The sequence below is a fragment of the Phasianus colchicus genome, chromosome 16, assembly GCF_987193195.1.
Source record: "Phasianus colchicus chromosome 16, bPhaCol1.hap1.1, whole genome shotgun sequence".
NCBI lineage: Eukaryota > Metazoa > Chordata > Aves > Galliformes > Phasianidae > Phasianus > Phasianus colchicus.
Window position 1 is genome coordinate 7,657,044 of NC_143451.1, and position 15,163 is coordinate 7,672,206.

The 15,163-nt window shown below is 45.2% G+C and overlaps 1 protein-coding gene across 1 annotated transcript; it reads left to right on the top strand.

The window, feature by feature from the left end:
- Positions 1 to 1,609: 1,609 nt before the first annotated feature.
- RAC1 (Rac family small GTPase 1) lies at positions 1,610 to 15,093 on the top strand. Its single transcript, XM_031606992.2, has 6 exons — positions 1,610 to 1,811; positions 7,954 to 8,025; positions 8,990 to 9,107; positions 12,641 to 12,703; positions 13,193 to 13,352; positions 13,521 to 15,093. The coding sequence occupies exons 1-6, from the start codon at positions 1,777 to 1,779 to the stop codon at positions 13,649 to 13,651; spliced, it is 579 nt and encodes a 192-aa protein (XP_031462852.1). The 5' UTR covers positions 1,610 to 1,776; the 3' UTR covers positions 13,652 to 15,093.
- Positions 15,094 to 15,163: the final 70 nt, after the last annotated feature.

Consider the following 15,163-nt stretch of genomic DNA (forward strand, 5'->3'; position numbering starts at 1 on the left):
GAAGTACTTTTACATGTCACTTGAATCTTTCCATGCTCTGATCTCCTCAGGATCCTGACATAAATCAGACAGTGTTCAGATCTGCTCTATTTCTGTGCGGTATCTGAAAGGCCCCAGACGTGGCTGTAGCAGCCAAGAGCAGCAGGAGCACTGTGCCACTGCCCACACCTCTCCTCTGAGCTCTGAGCTGGGTAGGGAAAGGTTGCCAAGTCATTGGCAGAGCAGTCTGAGCTTTAAGGATATTCAGCTTGAATGACGAATCGCTTCAGCCTCCATCTGTATGGGGGAACGTGGACATACAGGTTTTATAAAAATAGCCTTTCATTTTTCAGTGATAGTTACCGTATTTTCCCCACTGACATGAAATCTCTGAGAATTACCTTTGCCCTCCAAAGGAAAATGGAAGAGAGTAAATATCATGGGATGCTCTGTCCACTGATGAGGTTTTGTTTTATGGGATCCAAATAATTTAGACATGTTCTGAAATCAACAGGAGATAAATCTCTGGAAACCCCCTGGGATGGCACCTCTGTTGATTTCAGTGAATTGATGGTCACTCGGCACAAGAAGTTTGTGCTCGGGCCTCTTCCTCATGCTTCCTTTGATGGATGGCAACACAAGGAGAATGGTGGATGTGTGCCTCAGCCCATCCAGCAGCCTCTGCCAAGGAGAAGAACAGCAACTGTGGAAAGGAAAAAACTCCTGGGATCACTGGGCCTGATCTGCTTGACTTTTACTTCAACAGTTGCAGGAAATAAACGGTTTCCTTAGGGCAAAGAAGAAACCCAGGGCTCTGTGCAGCCTGGCAGTTTCAACATGAGTGGTCCAGACTGCCCTGCCTGGGGAAGCTGGCTGCGTACTGAAGTGGCCTAAAACCTGCCGGCAGATTTAATTAATGTCGCAGCATGGCAGGAGGAGGGAGGGCAGCAGGAGGATCTGTCGATGGAAGGAAGCGTTCTGACTGCACTGTGCTGGCACACGGAGCGAGAGGGACCGGCCTGAGGGGAAACAGGCATCTGTTCCCTGTGTGGAGCACACAGGGAATGCCACAGGTTGTCCTTAGCTCGAGTTGCATCTGCACAGTAAATCCGTACAATGAACTCAATTCTGCATGGGTACGTTTCTTACAGTACCGTGCATCGCTGTGTGCACAAAAGCCTTGTGGCAGATGGGCCTCAGGAGTGCTGAAATTCCAAAATGGTGTCCAAAAGGACGTTTGGTTTGACAGGTTTGAGGCGATGCGGCTGCCAGGCCTCCAACCAGAGAGCCGGGGCCAGGGCAGGATTCTGCCCCACGGGCTCAGGCGCACGGAGAGCAGGCAGGAGCCCGGTGGGCGAGCACCGCTGCGTGACACCGCATTTCTGTAAGGCTCCGTGCGATTCAACGACAGCAAAAAAAAAAAAAAAAAAAAAAACAAGGGATCAGCCCGGGGCCGCCCCTGCGCGGAGCTGCGGCGGTGACCCGGCCGGGCGGCGGGGCCGCTCCGCTCCGACGGACGGAGGAACACGAGCGGCGGTGCCGCGACGGCTCCCGGAGGGCGGGGCGCCCCCAGCGGGCCCGGAGGCGGGGCGGCGGCCGCACGGAGCCCGGCCGGATGTGAGCGGAGCGGCCGCTTCCTGTTTCCCGCAGTTCTCTCTCCCCGCCTTGGGTGGTGGCCGCTGCCTCGTCCCCGCTCGCAGGCACAGGGCGGAGGCGGCCGCGACACGCTGCGGAGCGCTCCGCCGCCGGCTGCCTTCTCGCGCGGCGCTCCCCGCCCCGCCCCGCTCAGCGGCCGCGATGCAGGCCATCAAATGTGTGGTGGTGGGCGACGGGTGAGTGAGCGCGGCCCCGCGGCGGGCGGCGGCGCGGATCTCTTCGGTCGGGCCCGAGCTCCGCCGGATCCCGAGGGCGGGCGGCGGCCGGAGGGGGGGAGGGGGCGGCGCGGGGTCGGGCGGGGGGCGCCGGCCGCCTGCGGGCGGGGGAGCGGAGCGGAGCGGAGCGGAGCGAGCGCGGGCCGGGCGGCGGCCGCTGCCGGCAAATGGTGGCTCCGGGAGGGCGGGCGGAGCGCGGGCCGAACGCGGCCCCAGCCCAGACCGAACCCAGCCCGCTCCGCGCCGTGGCGGCGGGTGGTGCCGGCCGAGGCGGGGCGGGGGTGCGCGCTGCCGGGCGGGGCCCTGCGGGGCCGCGGGCTGTGGGGGCCGCGCCGCGCCGGGGAGGAGCAGCGCGTCACGGCGGGTTCGGGCTGAGCGGCGGGAGGCGGCTCGTGCCGCGGGAAACCTCTAGCGCGGAAGCGGCGAAGTAACGAGTTTATACCGCTACGTCTGCCTTCTGCAGAACGAGGTGAAATCTGGTACGCTCCGATCAAACCGTAAACGCGCGTGAGCAGAGCGCTCTCCTGCTCGCATGGCTCTGTCTGGTGAGGTTCCTGGCTGCGAGAGGCTGAGAAAACAATTCAAACCCAACTAATTAACATCATACTCATCTGTAAATGACTGCTATGCCTGCAGCACTCTGAATGTGACGGTCCTTATAAATTAGTTAGAAACAACTTCTTAGGGTCAGCCAGCGCTAAGCTTACCTGTTGGATTTCAGTATAAGCTCTGGAAGTGTGATGGGGAAGGAGCTGTGTTTGCTGCTGCTCAGTGCTCTCTGCCATGTGTTGCCGTTGACTCAGAGGCGTCCTTTCTCTCGTGCTGGATGCCAGAGCTCAGGGCAGCAGTGCAGGAGAGCTGAACAAGGCGTGGCTTGTGCAGTTCCACAGGATTTTTTTCCCCCTTGGTAGAAACAAAAATCCCAGTGTAGGCCAAGCATAATTGGTGTCACAGCAAACCCCTGCGGATGACAGAGGGCTGTAAGTGTCACTGGATGGCCTTGCTGCTGTCTTTGTCATTGAATGTGGTGGATTAACCTTCAAGTTACTTGTGTGTGCTTTTGTATTTTTCAACAAGACATGGAATCCTCGAGCAGACAGCTGTTAGAAAGATAAACTTAACTCATGCAGCAAATTTGTTCTCCCTGCTCTTCCTGTGCGGGGTTTGGAGCAGTACGAACATGAGTGTACTGAGTGCTTGATCATCTGACAGAGCCTTTCACAGTCCTGTAATTAATTGACGGTGGGCAGTATGACTGCAGGCTAATTTGTTGGTTGCGTTGATTTTAAAAACGACTAAAATAGCTTTTTTTTATTGTCAGTTTTTAAAGTTAATTAATGTCTGTGGCAGTGCTGTAAGTAAATGTGGTGCATCAAGTTTGGGTGGAGAAAAAGTTCAGCCTGTTTCCTCCACTGGGTTGAAGAGCTCAGTACAGACCGTGCATTACTCAGTGATTCACTCAGCAAAGCAGTTCTTTTTTGTCCCTTGCTTTGTGAACTGCTCCTTTTCTAAATGCTTCTCCCGCTCTTCGTGCTGGAAATAAAAGTGTGTAATCCTACCCAAGTCTTTTATGCATGTGGAAGCAAAACAGGATCTAGTGGGCTTCTCTTCCTCTGTAGTTAGAAACACAGACCTCTTAGGATCCCATCTAGAAACGATTGCTCAGTTTTGGTATCTGTTAATTGTCCTTTGCTGGGATTTTTAAATATTTTATGGTGTTTCTCTGCTGTTGCTTCAGAAGTGAAGGCATGACAGGCATTCTTGTAAATGTGTAATGTTTGGCTTAGATAAGGCTAAAGCTTCGGTGCTTCAGGAAAACAATGCAAGTTAAAGATTTACTTGTATGACATAAAACATGGGTGCTGATCTATGTACCCCGTGGAGATCCACTGGGAACAAAATAGAGCTGTGGATGTACCTGTGCAGCCTTTAACATCTATAAGCGAGCAGGCGGTTTCTGATCCATAAGCCCTGTTTGTTCTTAGGGCTCTGACTGATAAGTTTTTAGAGCTCTAATTTGGCTGAAAAACACAGTGTGTATGCTGGTTGTGCAGTCTCGTTTTGCCCTTGTTTTCTTCCTCACTGTGAGGATTGTTAGGAAAAAGCAACTGTTGCTTGTGCTTGTTGAAGATGCAGAGCAATGGGAACGTGCAGGACGGACGATGAGCACTGTGCTTGGATAATAACTGCAGGGGTTGCTGCTGCCTGACACTTGTGAATAGCACTGCTGGAAGTTATTTTTAGCAGCTTTTGTTTTCACTCTGAAATAGCAGCTGTTAAGTGGTATGAAATCTCAAGCGATCTCGTGTAACACGAGGGGAAGTCCTGCGCTTTGGAGAAATGATTATTAGATGCCAGAGAAATGGTCAACTTCATGCTCTTTTGGATGTGGTTTTCATTGTAAAAATATTGCAAGAATGAAAGAGGTGAATTAAGAGTCCATGTTCGAATTCTGCTCACCTTGAGGCCTTGCTGGCTAAAGCTGTGCTGCTTGATCTGATAATTTGTCAAGAGCAAGGGGGGTGATGGGCTCCTTACCAAGTGCAGGGCGAGGTTCTGAGCACCTCCGCTCTCCAGTGCTACCTGCGGAGAGTGCAGAGGCTCCAAGTGTAGGAACTTCTGTTATTGCACTTCCAAGGTTTAAATTAAAAATTGGGTAGTATTGGAAATGCTGAGCAGCATATTTGGGAGATGGGTGTCACAGGGGGAAAAGCAGCTCATCTGGAAAAGCAGCATATATCTAAACCTCTGCTGTAGCAAAAATATGGCACTTTCTGTCCAAGGACAGTGCTGGTCATGTCCCATCCACTGCTTGATGTGAGTGGAGACCTGGGCCGTGCAGGGGCCTGGGGCGGAGCTGGTTCACAGAGCTGAGAGAGAAAGGAATGATGTTGTCAGAGGCTTTCAGAAGGCTGCCACCTGTTTGTAGATATCAGCATTTCTGGAATTAAAACAGCAATTACTTCAGCTGGCCACCTCCTCCATTCCTGTGGCTGCAAACAGCAGCTAAATTCACACAGTTGGGTTTTAGTCGTGGGAGAGGAGGGGAAGGGAGTGGAGTGGAGCATCTGTGTGGCTCTGGTGCCTGCAGGATGGAGGAAATGCTGGCACAGGTCCTCTGATGGCGTTCTGAGCGTGTCATGTCCGTGTCTGCCAGCAGCAGTAACATGGGGAGCTCTGCAGAACCGCTTGGTGTAAGTAAGAAAGGGATGGCTGCCTTGTTTCCAGGAACGCACATGTGGTTTTACAAAGACTGGTTCCTGGAGGGTGTCAGGAAGCAATTCACTGCTCAGTTTGTAAGTCCTTCACTTAGTGTTAAGTCATTAAAATGCTGGATTTCTGTTGGCCGTGTTTTTAATTGCAGTCAAATGTTACCAGTTTCATTTGATGCAATCGTGGGTGGACAGAGCAGTGATTAAGTAGTTGCTCGAAATTTTGTTATGACTAAGTTTGGTTTGGAAGTATCTTAATGTTTTAGTCTTTATGTGCAAGGATTTATACTTTGCCAAACAAGTGCAGTTCTTTCTAGATTCCTTACCACAGAACTTGGGCAGTTTAGAGAGAAGCTCTAAGTACTTAGAGGTTGTGCTTCATTGCAAAGATAGACACTGGAGTTCATTTTGAAGATTGGTAACTGTAATATCTGATTTGTGGGGCAGTGAGCCAGAAGGCAAGGGAAGCAGGAAGGCTGGAATGGAGCAAGCCTGAAACAGGGTTGTTGAACGTGTTTCTTCTTGTTTAAGTGACTGCCTGATTGTGCTGCTGATACACGCTGCAGGCAGGCACTTCTGAGCATGGAATGAAACCTGTCTCCACTTCCCTGCGCTGTTCTATTAGCCAGAGCAGACTCACCGGTTTCAGAGCAGGGTGAACAAAGAAGCCTGAGCACAGAGACAAGTTCTTGAGCCTCTGCTGAAAATGTTAAGTTCCACATGAATTTGTTAGAAGCTTGTGTTGTCTGTAAGGAACCTGCTGAAAAGTGAAGCATCAGACCAGACAGGTTCTGGAAGCATGTGAGCACGTAGCTTGGCATGTAGCTTGGAGCCGCAGGAAGCTTCCTAAGGAGTGTGTGCCTTGCTGCTCTCAGTGTTTGAGGGTTTTCACGTTTGTCCTTCATTGGCTGGACTGGCAGAGCCTGCTTTATAGCTTGATGACAGCATTCAGCAGCACGCTGTGGTGGATGAAGCAGCCCAAGGATCTGAGCAGCAGGTTGTCCTTAGGGGGGAGTGCAGAGCTTCACCTCCATGTAGCGGCTTGTTAGCAGTCAGCTGAGTGCCCTGCAAGGGGGTCAGCACGACATCTCCTCTGCTGGCAGCTGTTAAGCCAGCTTATCTGGCACACTGCTCCCGGATTTCTCCCACAGAAGTTTTTGTGTGGTAAATGCCCGTGCTGCTGTGTGTGTGTCAAGCATGTTGCTACAGGAAAACATCCACAGGTTGTACTTTTCTAGAGCAGAGGAGTATTCTGGCGTTCAGTTCGTATGCTGGAAGAAAAAGAAGAATGTCAGATCGTGTTTCTTTAGAGCAGGCATGAAAAAACAGTGCAGGAAACAGCCACTGTGTGCTGTGATTAGAGAGCGGCAGGTGGGACATTCTGCTCAGGAACAAAAGCACAATTAAGAAATAGGCATGGAGGATAAAATCTGTGGCATTACTGTGCACAGTGAAGCAGCCCTTCTTTCATGACTTGAATGTGTGTGGTGCTGCTGCCAGGGGTTGCCATGGCCTTCCTGGGCTGACTGGCACTGAGCTGCTCAATGTGTAACACTCCTTACAGGCTCAGCTATGACAAAGGTACTTAACCTGCCTTAAACTGTGAGTCACAAGGTAAGACTGATAAACTATGAAATGATTTTAAATAGTGTTTTGAAGTTGATCTTTGGTATATGAAGTAGCAATCCACGGTTCTCCAGAAAGAAAAGAGATGCTATGATTCAAATGTAAAATAGTTGCTAAAATTCAGATATGAACGCCTCAGCTGTTTGCAGGAGGGGAGCTATGAGCCCATGACTAATGCTCATTTCTGTGAGTTGTCTTTGTCTTCTGCAAAGCAAAGGGATTACAGGATATTTTTAGCAGTAGCATTTGGTTTCTGGTAATACTTTTTTGTTGTTAATACTAGCTGTGGTTCTAGACTAAAGCTTTTGTGAGTTCCTTCAGCTTGTGACAGATTCGATTCAGGAGGCCTCAGGAGCTAACAGCAAGGTTTGTACATACAGTAAGGTTGGGAAGTTCCTACTGGCTTGCTTTGAGTGTGCAGAGAGAAAGTTGTTTGCGAGGCAGTCCTGGTTTTCTTGGGCAGGAGTGTCTGAGAAGGGCAGTTAGGTGGGCTGTGGGGTGGCTTGGGTGCTGTCTTCTGCAAGGAACTGTGGGCACAGTGACCTGGAATCCCTCACACCACCAAAGGAGTATGCTTGAAGTGAGAAGCCAGCATAGGAACCAAGATGCAGCCCATTAAAAAAAAAAAAAAAAAAATCCAATTTCAAGCATTCTGATCCTTCAGTTGTAACTGAAACAAAAGTTCAGTTATGGTCCCTCCTTTGATGTCTGAGTGTAGATGAGATGTGAGGACGGGAGGAAAGCGAAGCGCTTGCTGCCGGCATTGTGGCAGAGGGTGGGACAGGAGCTCACGGTGCTTCTGCTGGTTTGGAGCTGCATCTGTGAGTCAGAGTTTGGTGCTGGGAGCTCTTTCTGCAGTGTTGGAATGCAGTTTATCTGTAAGGCAGCCAGTGAGGTGCTTGGGTGGTTGATGAATGTGTACTGGGAGTCACTTTGCAGTAGCAATAAACATTTTGGGGATTGCCATTTGTATTGCTTTCACGTAGGCAAAAATAATGATATGCTGAGAAATCATACATTTCAAGCTTTCTTCAAACTTGTATAAATAAAACTAAAGGTAACAGAATGGATGTTTATATTAACTGTGCTTCCATTAGCAGTAACCTTAGGGCTACTTGCTTGTTTTTGTGTGCAATAGTTTCTTCTGGCACTCTCAATTGTTCCTTAGGTGACTGGGTGTAATTAGTTTTCTTCCCTAAGAGGAATATTATTGCTTGCTATTTAGGATGAATATTCTTTACATGTAAACTTTCTCTTTTTTGCAGTGCTGTAGGTAAAACATGCCTACTCATCAGTTACACAACCAATGCGTTTCCTGGGGAATACATACCCACAGTGTAAGTACTTATACAATTCTAAAAGCATCTGTCAACACAATGGTGCTTACTGCTGGTCAGCTTCTTCACTGAGCTGCCTGAATTGCCTGCACACACCACCCAGTGCCATCAGAACATCTGGCTGAGCATCTGTGTGTGCTGCAGGGGAAGTGTGCCTTAGTGTGGCTGTGGCAGCACTTCCTCCAGTGAGTAGACTTGGCTCTCCCTGAGCACAAGGCCACCTCGACTGGGATGGGTATTTAGAGACATTTTGACAATTACCATTCTTTCTTACAATAACATGTTATTTCTGTACTAATAGCAGGGTCAAACAGCTTGTAAACCAATTATTTCTATGCTTTATGTGATTACAGATGAGATTTTTCTGTTCCTTCCCCTTTTGTGTATGTGTTAATGCCAGTCCTGTGCTGAGCTGGCCACAGCTCAGTGGCTTCTCAGGCACTGTTATGGGAACTCATCTATTTTGGTGCATGGAAGAACTTTGGTATCAGTATTAGTGCAGTTCCCTTTGTGAGGACCCGCTGGGTGGCATTTCGAACACAAGCAGCTTCCCTGCCCTTAACAGATGTCTCTGTAAAGTGTATTTATCTAGCTTGTTCTCTGTAAGTGTTGATGAAAGGTTTCAGATGACTTTAGTAACTCTAAGGCCTTCTTGTCATAATTATTCCTCTTTCCCTTTTTTTTTTTTTTGTCTTAAACTTAAATTTTTGTTTTATGTTATGCTTGTGTTCCTGCTGAAGTTAGTTTGCCCTAAAACACTGAATTATGTCTACTGCAATGATAAAAATCACATTTCTACTGGCTCCTGGTATTTGAAGTATTTAAAAACTTTTTCTGGGGAGCAGAAAGATGCAGTAAGTGTTCTCTTTTATAGCTTTCCTAATTAAGACTGCAGGAAGAAATGCTGAAGGTGCCCAATTTTACTGCAAGCAAATGCAGCTAGCTTTTATTTTTTATTTTTTAGCTTTGACAACTACTCTGCTAATGTAATGGTTGATGGCAAACCGGTCAATCTGGGCCTGTGGGATACAGCTGGTCAAGAGGACTATGACAGACTACGCCCACTCTCCTACCCCCAAACAGTAAGTACTGCTGTGAAGCCTAAGAAGATAGACAGCTTTAAGCTGTTCTAGAGATGTTACATCTGGAGCTGTATTTCTTACAACTTTATTAAAGTACTTGTTGCACGTAGGCTGAAGGATGGTAGCTTGCTGTAGCAAGAATCTTTGTGTGTACAACTGTATAAATGTTAAAATTTACACTCCTGTGTGTTTGTGTGCATTGATGCATGTTGGCTTTATGTAGTTGCAGTCTCAGAATTAACCAGAATTCTTGATTAAAAGACGGTGAAAAAAAGGGGGGGGGGAGGAGCGAGGGGAACAACAAAAAAACCTGAGTGAGTAGAGTGGTCTCATCAGTGAGTCCATTGATACTAAAGTTAGCATGGCTGCCAAAAGTGGGGTTTGTTTTGTTTTCAGGCATGATGCAACCTGACACTGTCACTGCTAAGCACTTGATGTTGTTTAGCCTCTGTGCAGATGTACTAAATGTGAAAGAGGCAGTCCTGAATGAAGATCTTAGTGGTACTGACAGAGGCTGGGTTGTGGTTTTCAAATCTACTTAACCCCATGGCTACTTTCTTACTTACTGCAGTTCCTGCTATAACATTGATACAAACATGTTTCTGTTTGCAGTGCTTGCAACTGGTTAAATCCTGTCTGAGCACTGTTCTTCCTTTTACAAAGAAAATGCTGAAGTAATCTGCTCTTTCTTTCCAGTGTGACTTCAGCTGCAGTTGGTCTTTGCAGAGGTTGCTTTTCTGGTCAGTTTAGAGCAGTTATCTGGTACTGGCATCCTTTCAGTAAAGAAAGGGAGTAACTTGCAGGCATTATCAGCATTGATTACTGCTGTTGTCAACTATCAGTGACAATTAATAATTCAGTGTTAATAATGTTAAATGCAGATTTTTTTCTAGTTATTCTACAGCATAACTGCTCTTCTGAATAATGAGAATCTTATTTAATGAACTCTATAATTCCTTTTTTAGTAAGCTTGTATTAATTCACAGTTTTTCTTAATTCACTGCTTACTAACTCATAAATGTAGGCTTTCCCTTTGGCCCCAGGATGGATGTGAGCTGCCAGCTGTAGGCACTCCTGACTGAAATGTTAGAACTGTCTGCCTTTCCTCATCAGACAATAAATGGAAAATTTCACTAAAATATATCTAATTTTGGATACATAGAACTTCAGGTTTGCTTAAAATCTTCAATAAACAAGTATTGCAGAGTAGAAAAAAGTGTCTTGAAAGATCACTCAGTAGTGTAGAAAAGCTGATGGCAAAGGAGGATGTTGTTCCTCGCCATTGCACGTGTGTTAACAGCCTGCTGAAATAGCTGTGGCTTTCTAACAGTCTGCAAAAGAATTCCATGCCAATCTAAACATTCTTTTTGGAAATCTCTTCTGTACATGCACATTTAAGTGATAAGCAAAGGTCTGCAGTGCTCTCACTACTCAGCTTGTATGCTTTCTTAGAGCAAAAAGTGGAAAGATAGGGTGTTAGGTCCTGAACTTCTCGTGAAGAAGTCCTCAACTCTTACAGCTGTGCAGTAAGGCAATATTCAGCAGCACTTAAAGGTCAAAACCCACACAACTTTCATTTAAAACAAACAAGCAACAGAGGGGGCTAACCTTGCTTCTTTTCAAAAGAAACCAAAAGGCAATTTTTTTGGTATGGTGTTTGTTCTTCCAAGTCACATTTGACAGTGCAGACCGACACAGGTGTATGGGAAGCCTGGCAGCCAGGTTTGGGTGCAGGTTGTGCTGAATTACAGAGCAGAGACAGAAAGGCACGTTGTAACTACTGGTGAGCACCAATTGCTGGTGAAGAGAACAGTTTCCCTGACATCATTTTAGGAGTAACACTATCTCGTACTGTTATTAGGTTGGAGGAACCAATGGTAAGAATATATCTTCCAGTCTGACAGATCAACCTATTGCCGTATGTAACTCCATAAGTAAACTTCAGTTCCAAGTTCTGTCATCTCGTCTTGCTTACGACAGTGATAAATTGGCCCCTATTTTTTAACAAACTACTTCTCTTGGAACTAATTCGTAGATCTGAGAACTCCATTACTGCATCTCTTTATGACTTGCTAAGACTAAAGCACTTCTCACAAATAAAAAGCACTTGTTCCTGTTTATTAAGATTGGTAGTGTGCAAGACACCTGAAATCTTGAAATAAGTCCTCATGGTCAACACCAATGTTTGATCTCTGGAGATAGTAAAGGAGAGTCTGCATAGTGTGCAGAGCTTCAATCACCACAAACTTGCAGAATTGGAAAACAGAAGTAGTGGCCATAGTATCACATTATTTGATGTTGTTTCTTTCTTTTTCTGGGTTGCTGCTCTGGAAACTTGTTGGGGAGATGCATGAACAACTGGGTTGCAAGTGCTTAGCAATGCAGATGTTAGATGCTGACCTAACAAAAAATGCCTTGAAATGCAGCACAATCAACTAACATTCTGAAATGCCTAATTCTTTAACACATCTGATGCTGAAGTAAGTATGGGTGCAGAGGAAGGCTGGGGAAAATTGGGCCTGTTTGAGATATGTTTATTGAATTTGAGGTCATACAGCAGAACTGTCCTCATCTAGTTGAATAGAGTGAATTTGTGTGGTTATTTGGAGTGCTTGTAGATGGCTGTAATGGATCTCATTGCTTTTTGTTTTCTTAATGTATTGTACAGCAGTTAGCAGAGACATTTTCTGTGAGATAATTTCACACGATCTTATTTATCATCTTTGCTTTCAAGTAAAAGGCAAGATGTGTAAGTTCCCCAAAAGGAGCCCACTTTTCTGTCTATGCTTCCTCATAGTTTGGAAATGGAAGAAAGGAGGTAGTGTGATGTGAGATTTTTAATACCCTTCTTAATCCTAGTTTTGTTACAGAGAAGTTCTTAAGTTTTTATATAGAATTGATAGTAGTAACAGATTCTTCTGCTTCTGGCATAGAAATAACAGTTGTAGAAGCTAGTGTGATTTTGTTTTTTCCACTCACAGTAATACACTGCCTTTGCAGTTTAATGTACTCCAAAGTAATCTTAATAGTGTATTCTTTTTCAGAAACTGGTGATGCTGTTAATAGGTTGTAACAACCTGTGTTGAGGAGTTGTCTTTTAAGGGTCAAATTGCTTAGAGGTCAGTAAGAGCATCCATCCCCAGCTCAGAAGCCAGTCTCTGGCCTCTTCACTGCTGTGTTTGTCAGGGAGCTCAAGTGTTTCTAAATGTCAGTTTAGAAGAGAGAAGGAACATTCAGGGCAATAAACCTGCACTGCAGTGATGTTAGTTTGGTTGTTGGCTACTGCAGTAGCTGATTATAAACTTGATTACAGTCTACTTGTTTCCCTCCCCACATACCTCTCTGCCTCTGCTTGTAGCAGTCTGGGAATGGATTTCCCATGGGGAAGCAGCCTCTGATTGTTGCATCCAGCTGTGTCCGACCTCGCCTTGCAAGTTGTGGTACAGATGGTGGGGGTGCTCGGCTCTTCATGGTGATGCAGTTTTTCCAGAGGTTGATCTGCCAGGCTGACTTTTGTCTGCTTTGTTTTTTAGGATGTTTTCTTAATCTGCTTTTCCCTTGTGAGTCCTGCTTCCTTTGAAAATGTCCGTGCTAAGGTAAATATAAGCTGGCATTATTTCATTTAAATATATTGTTAATTTTACAGTGGTTTGAAGAAAAACAAGTGCAGGTAGCAGTTAGGCTGGGAGCACTGTTCTGTCAATCAGTCACGGTTCAGGTACCTGCTCTGCTGCTGTTATGTTATGTTGCTTCATGTCCTTTGGACACCTGAGCCTATGGCAGAGTGGTCACAAAGGAGAGGTGGTTGCCATGGATGGGGGAAGTGCAGATTGGGGTTTTTCCAGCATGGAGAAAAGATACAGCCTTAATAGGATGATTTCTAAGTATATGAAAATACCTGTTGGCGTGAATAAAGAATTGTTTTGCAATTGTATGGTTTTTTTTTTTTTTAATTCCATCTTAAAGAGCTCTTATGTTCTCCCCTTCTGTTCTTTGACATCTGAAAGTGTCAAGAAAGGCTCTGAGCTTTACAGTTATAATGTTTGAGAACGTGCACAATGACACTGTTATTGCTTTCTGTGCAGTGGTATCCTGAGGTGCGGCACCATTGCCCCAACACTCCCATCATTTTAGTGGGTACCAAACTCGACCTCAGAGATGATAAAGACACTATTGAAAAACTGAAGGAGAAGAAGCTGACTCCTATCACCTACCCACAGGGCCTTGCCATGGCAAAAGAGATAGGTATGGCTGCAATGGGGTTACGGTGGGCTTGGCTCTAACTTTTGTTTGTGTAAGATACTGCAGCGTAATTAACAAAAATGCCAGGCTTTTGTTGTGGAATTCACTGCAGAAGCAGTGCTTTCTGTAACTGCAGAGAACTGTTTTGTAATTGCCCCTTGCTTCCCACAGGTGCAGTGAAATACCTAGAATGCTCAGCACTTACACAGCGAGGCCTCAAGACAGTGTTTGACGAAGCTATCCGAGCAGTTCTGTGCCCCCCGCCTGTAAAGAAGAGGAAGAGAAAATGTCTGCTGCTGTAAAGTCACCCTCCCCCACCCCTCCAAACCCTGTGCTTTGCTCAGAACAATGGAGCATTCACATTCAATGCCAAGTTTGTCTATTATAAATTAGTTCTCTTCCATAAATTTTTGAACCAATCAATAATTCCATGGTTTCATTTGTTTGAAGTATAAAAGTTCCTTTTCATTCTACTAAAAGCAAAATCCTAAAAGACAAACCTATATAAAGCCTTATTTTTAAAATCTTATTCTTGCTCGATTACTTAAGCGTTGCCAAACTATCTGCTGAACTAAGTTGTGTTGTGCTAGGAACGAACACTAAGCACTAAACTGTTTTTTAAAGATTCTTCTTGAAGATGACTCTAATTTCTGTTAGGAAATGCAAAAACACTTTCTAGTTTTTCACAGTAACAGTACCGTATAATTAGCAAAACACTGCAGTCCAACATTTTATGAAATGTTTTGTCAACCCAGAATCATTGCATAGCATTGTATATTGAACCCAAGTCACTGACAGTGACTGACAAGTCACAGTGTAAAATGCTTTATTATTGGTAAGGGCTTGGTTGCAATCTAGTTCTTGCTGCTGTGATTTCAAAAACAAACTGTTCTTATTGAAGTATATTTAGTCCTTTTGACAGCATTGTGTTGTGATGAAACAGTGGCTTGGATCAACTGATAGTGCCAGACAGTATTTTGACACTGTACAGATCAATTTACACTACACTGCCAGAGTAGTTGAAATTGAGTCAACTCTACTTAAGGTTGAAATTGGTGACTGCTTCCCCAGGTGTGCAGTAGTGGAAGAGAGGTTGGTGTTCATAGGTAAATTCCTTTAACATTCATGTAGGGCATTCATTTAGCTAGTTTTGAACAGTCATTCCCACACATTGTGTAGTAAATGCTTTTCTTGTAGAATCTCTTCTTAACGAGCAATAGAGCTTGTATTTTAAAACCTTTCTGATGATAGAATTTTTTTAGTAAAGTAGAATGATCAAGCATAGCCTTCTTCTGTTTCTGTTATTTCCAACCCAGTAAGTTATGCTTTCTGAGGAGCTTTTAGTCTATTAACTAGGTGTACAAATCATGTGAAGCAGCTTTACACATCTTTAGTAATTTTTATATTTTAGACCTCTATAATCTATGAACCTTCTCAGATGTCACTATTTGCCAGATATCCCCAACACTGTAACATTACTAATGCAGACGAGTGTTCTTTGTCACCTCCATGTCCATGTGCAGCATAGATTGAGTAATGGTAACTTGGGTCTGTGAGGTTCTGTAAACTAGTGCTAATGTTCTGTACATTCTCAGCTGGCAGGAATACAGTGTTGAACTACACCCTTGCAACCACTAAAGCAAAACTTAAAAGTTGCAAAATTGTGAAGTTTTTACATTGATCTTTTGCTAATGCAATTAGCAGTATGTTTTGCATGTATGACTTAATAAATCCTTGAATCACATGTGGTAATGTTGAGTTTTTGAGCAAGCTTTCTCATGCTTGTAGCACTATGCACAAGCAACAACTTGGGC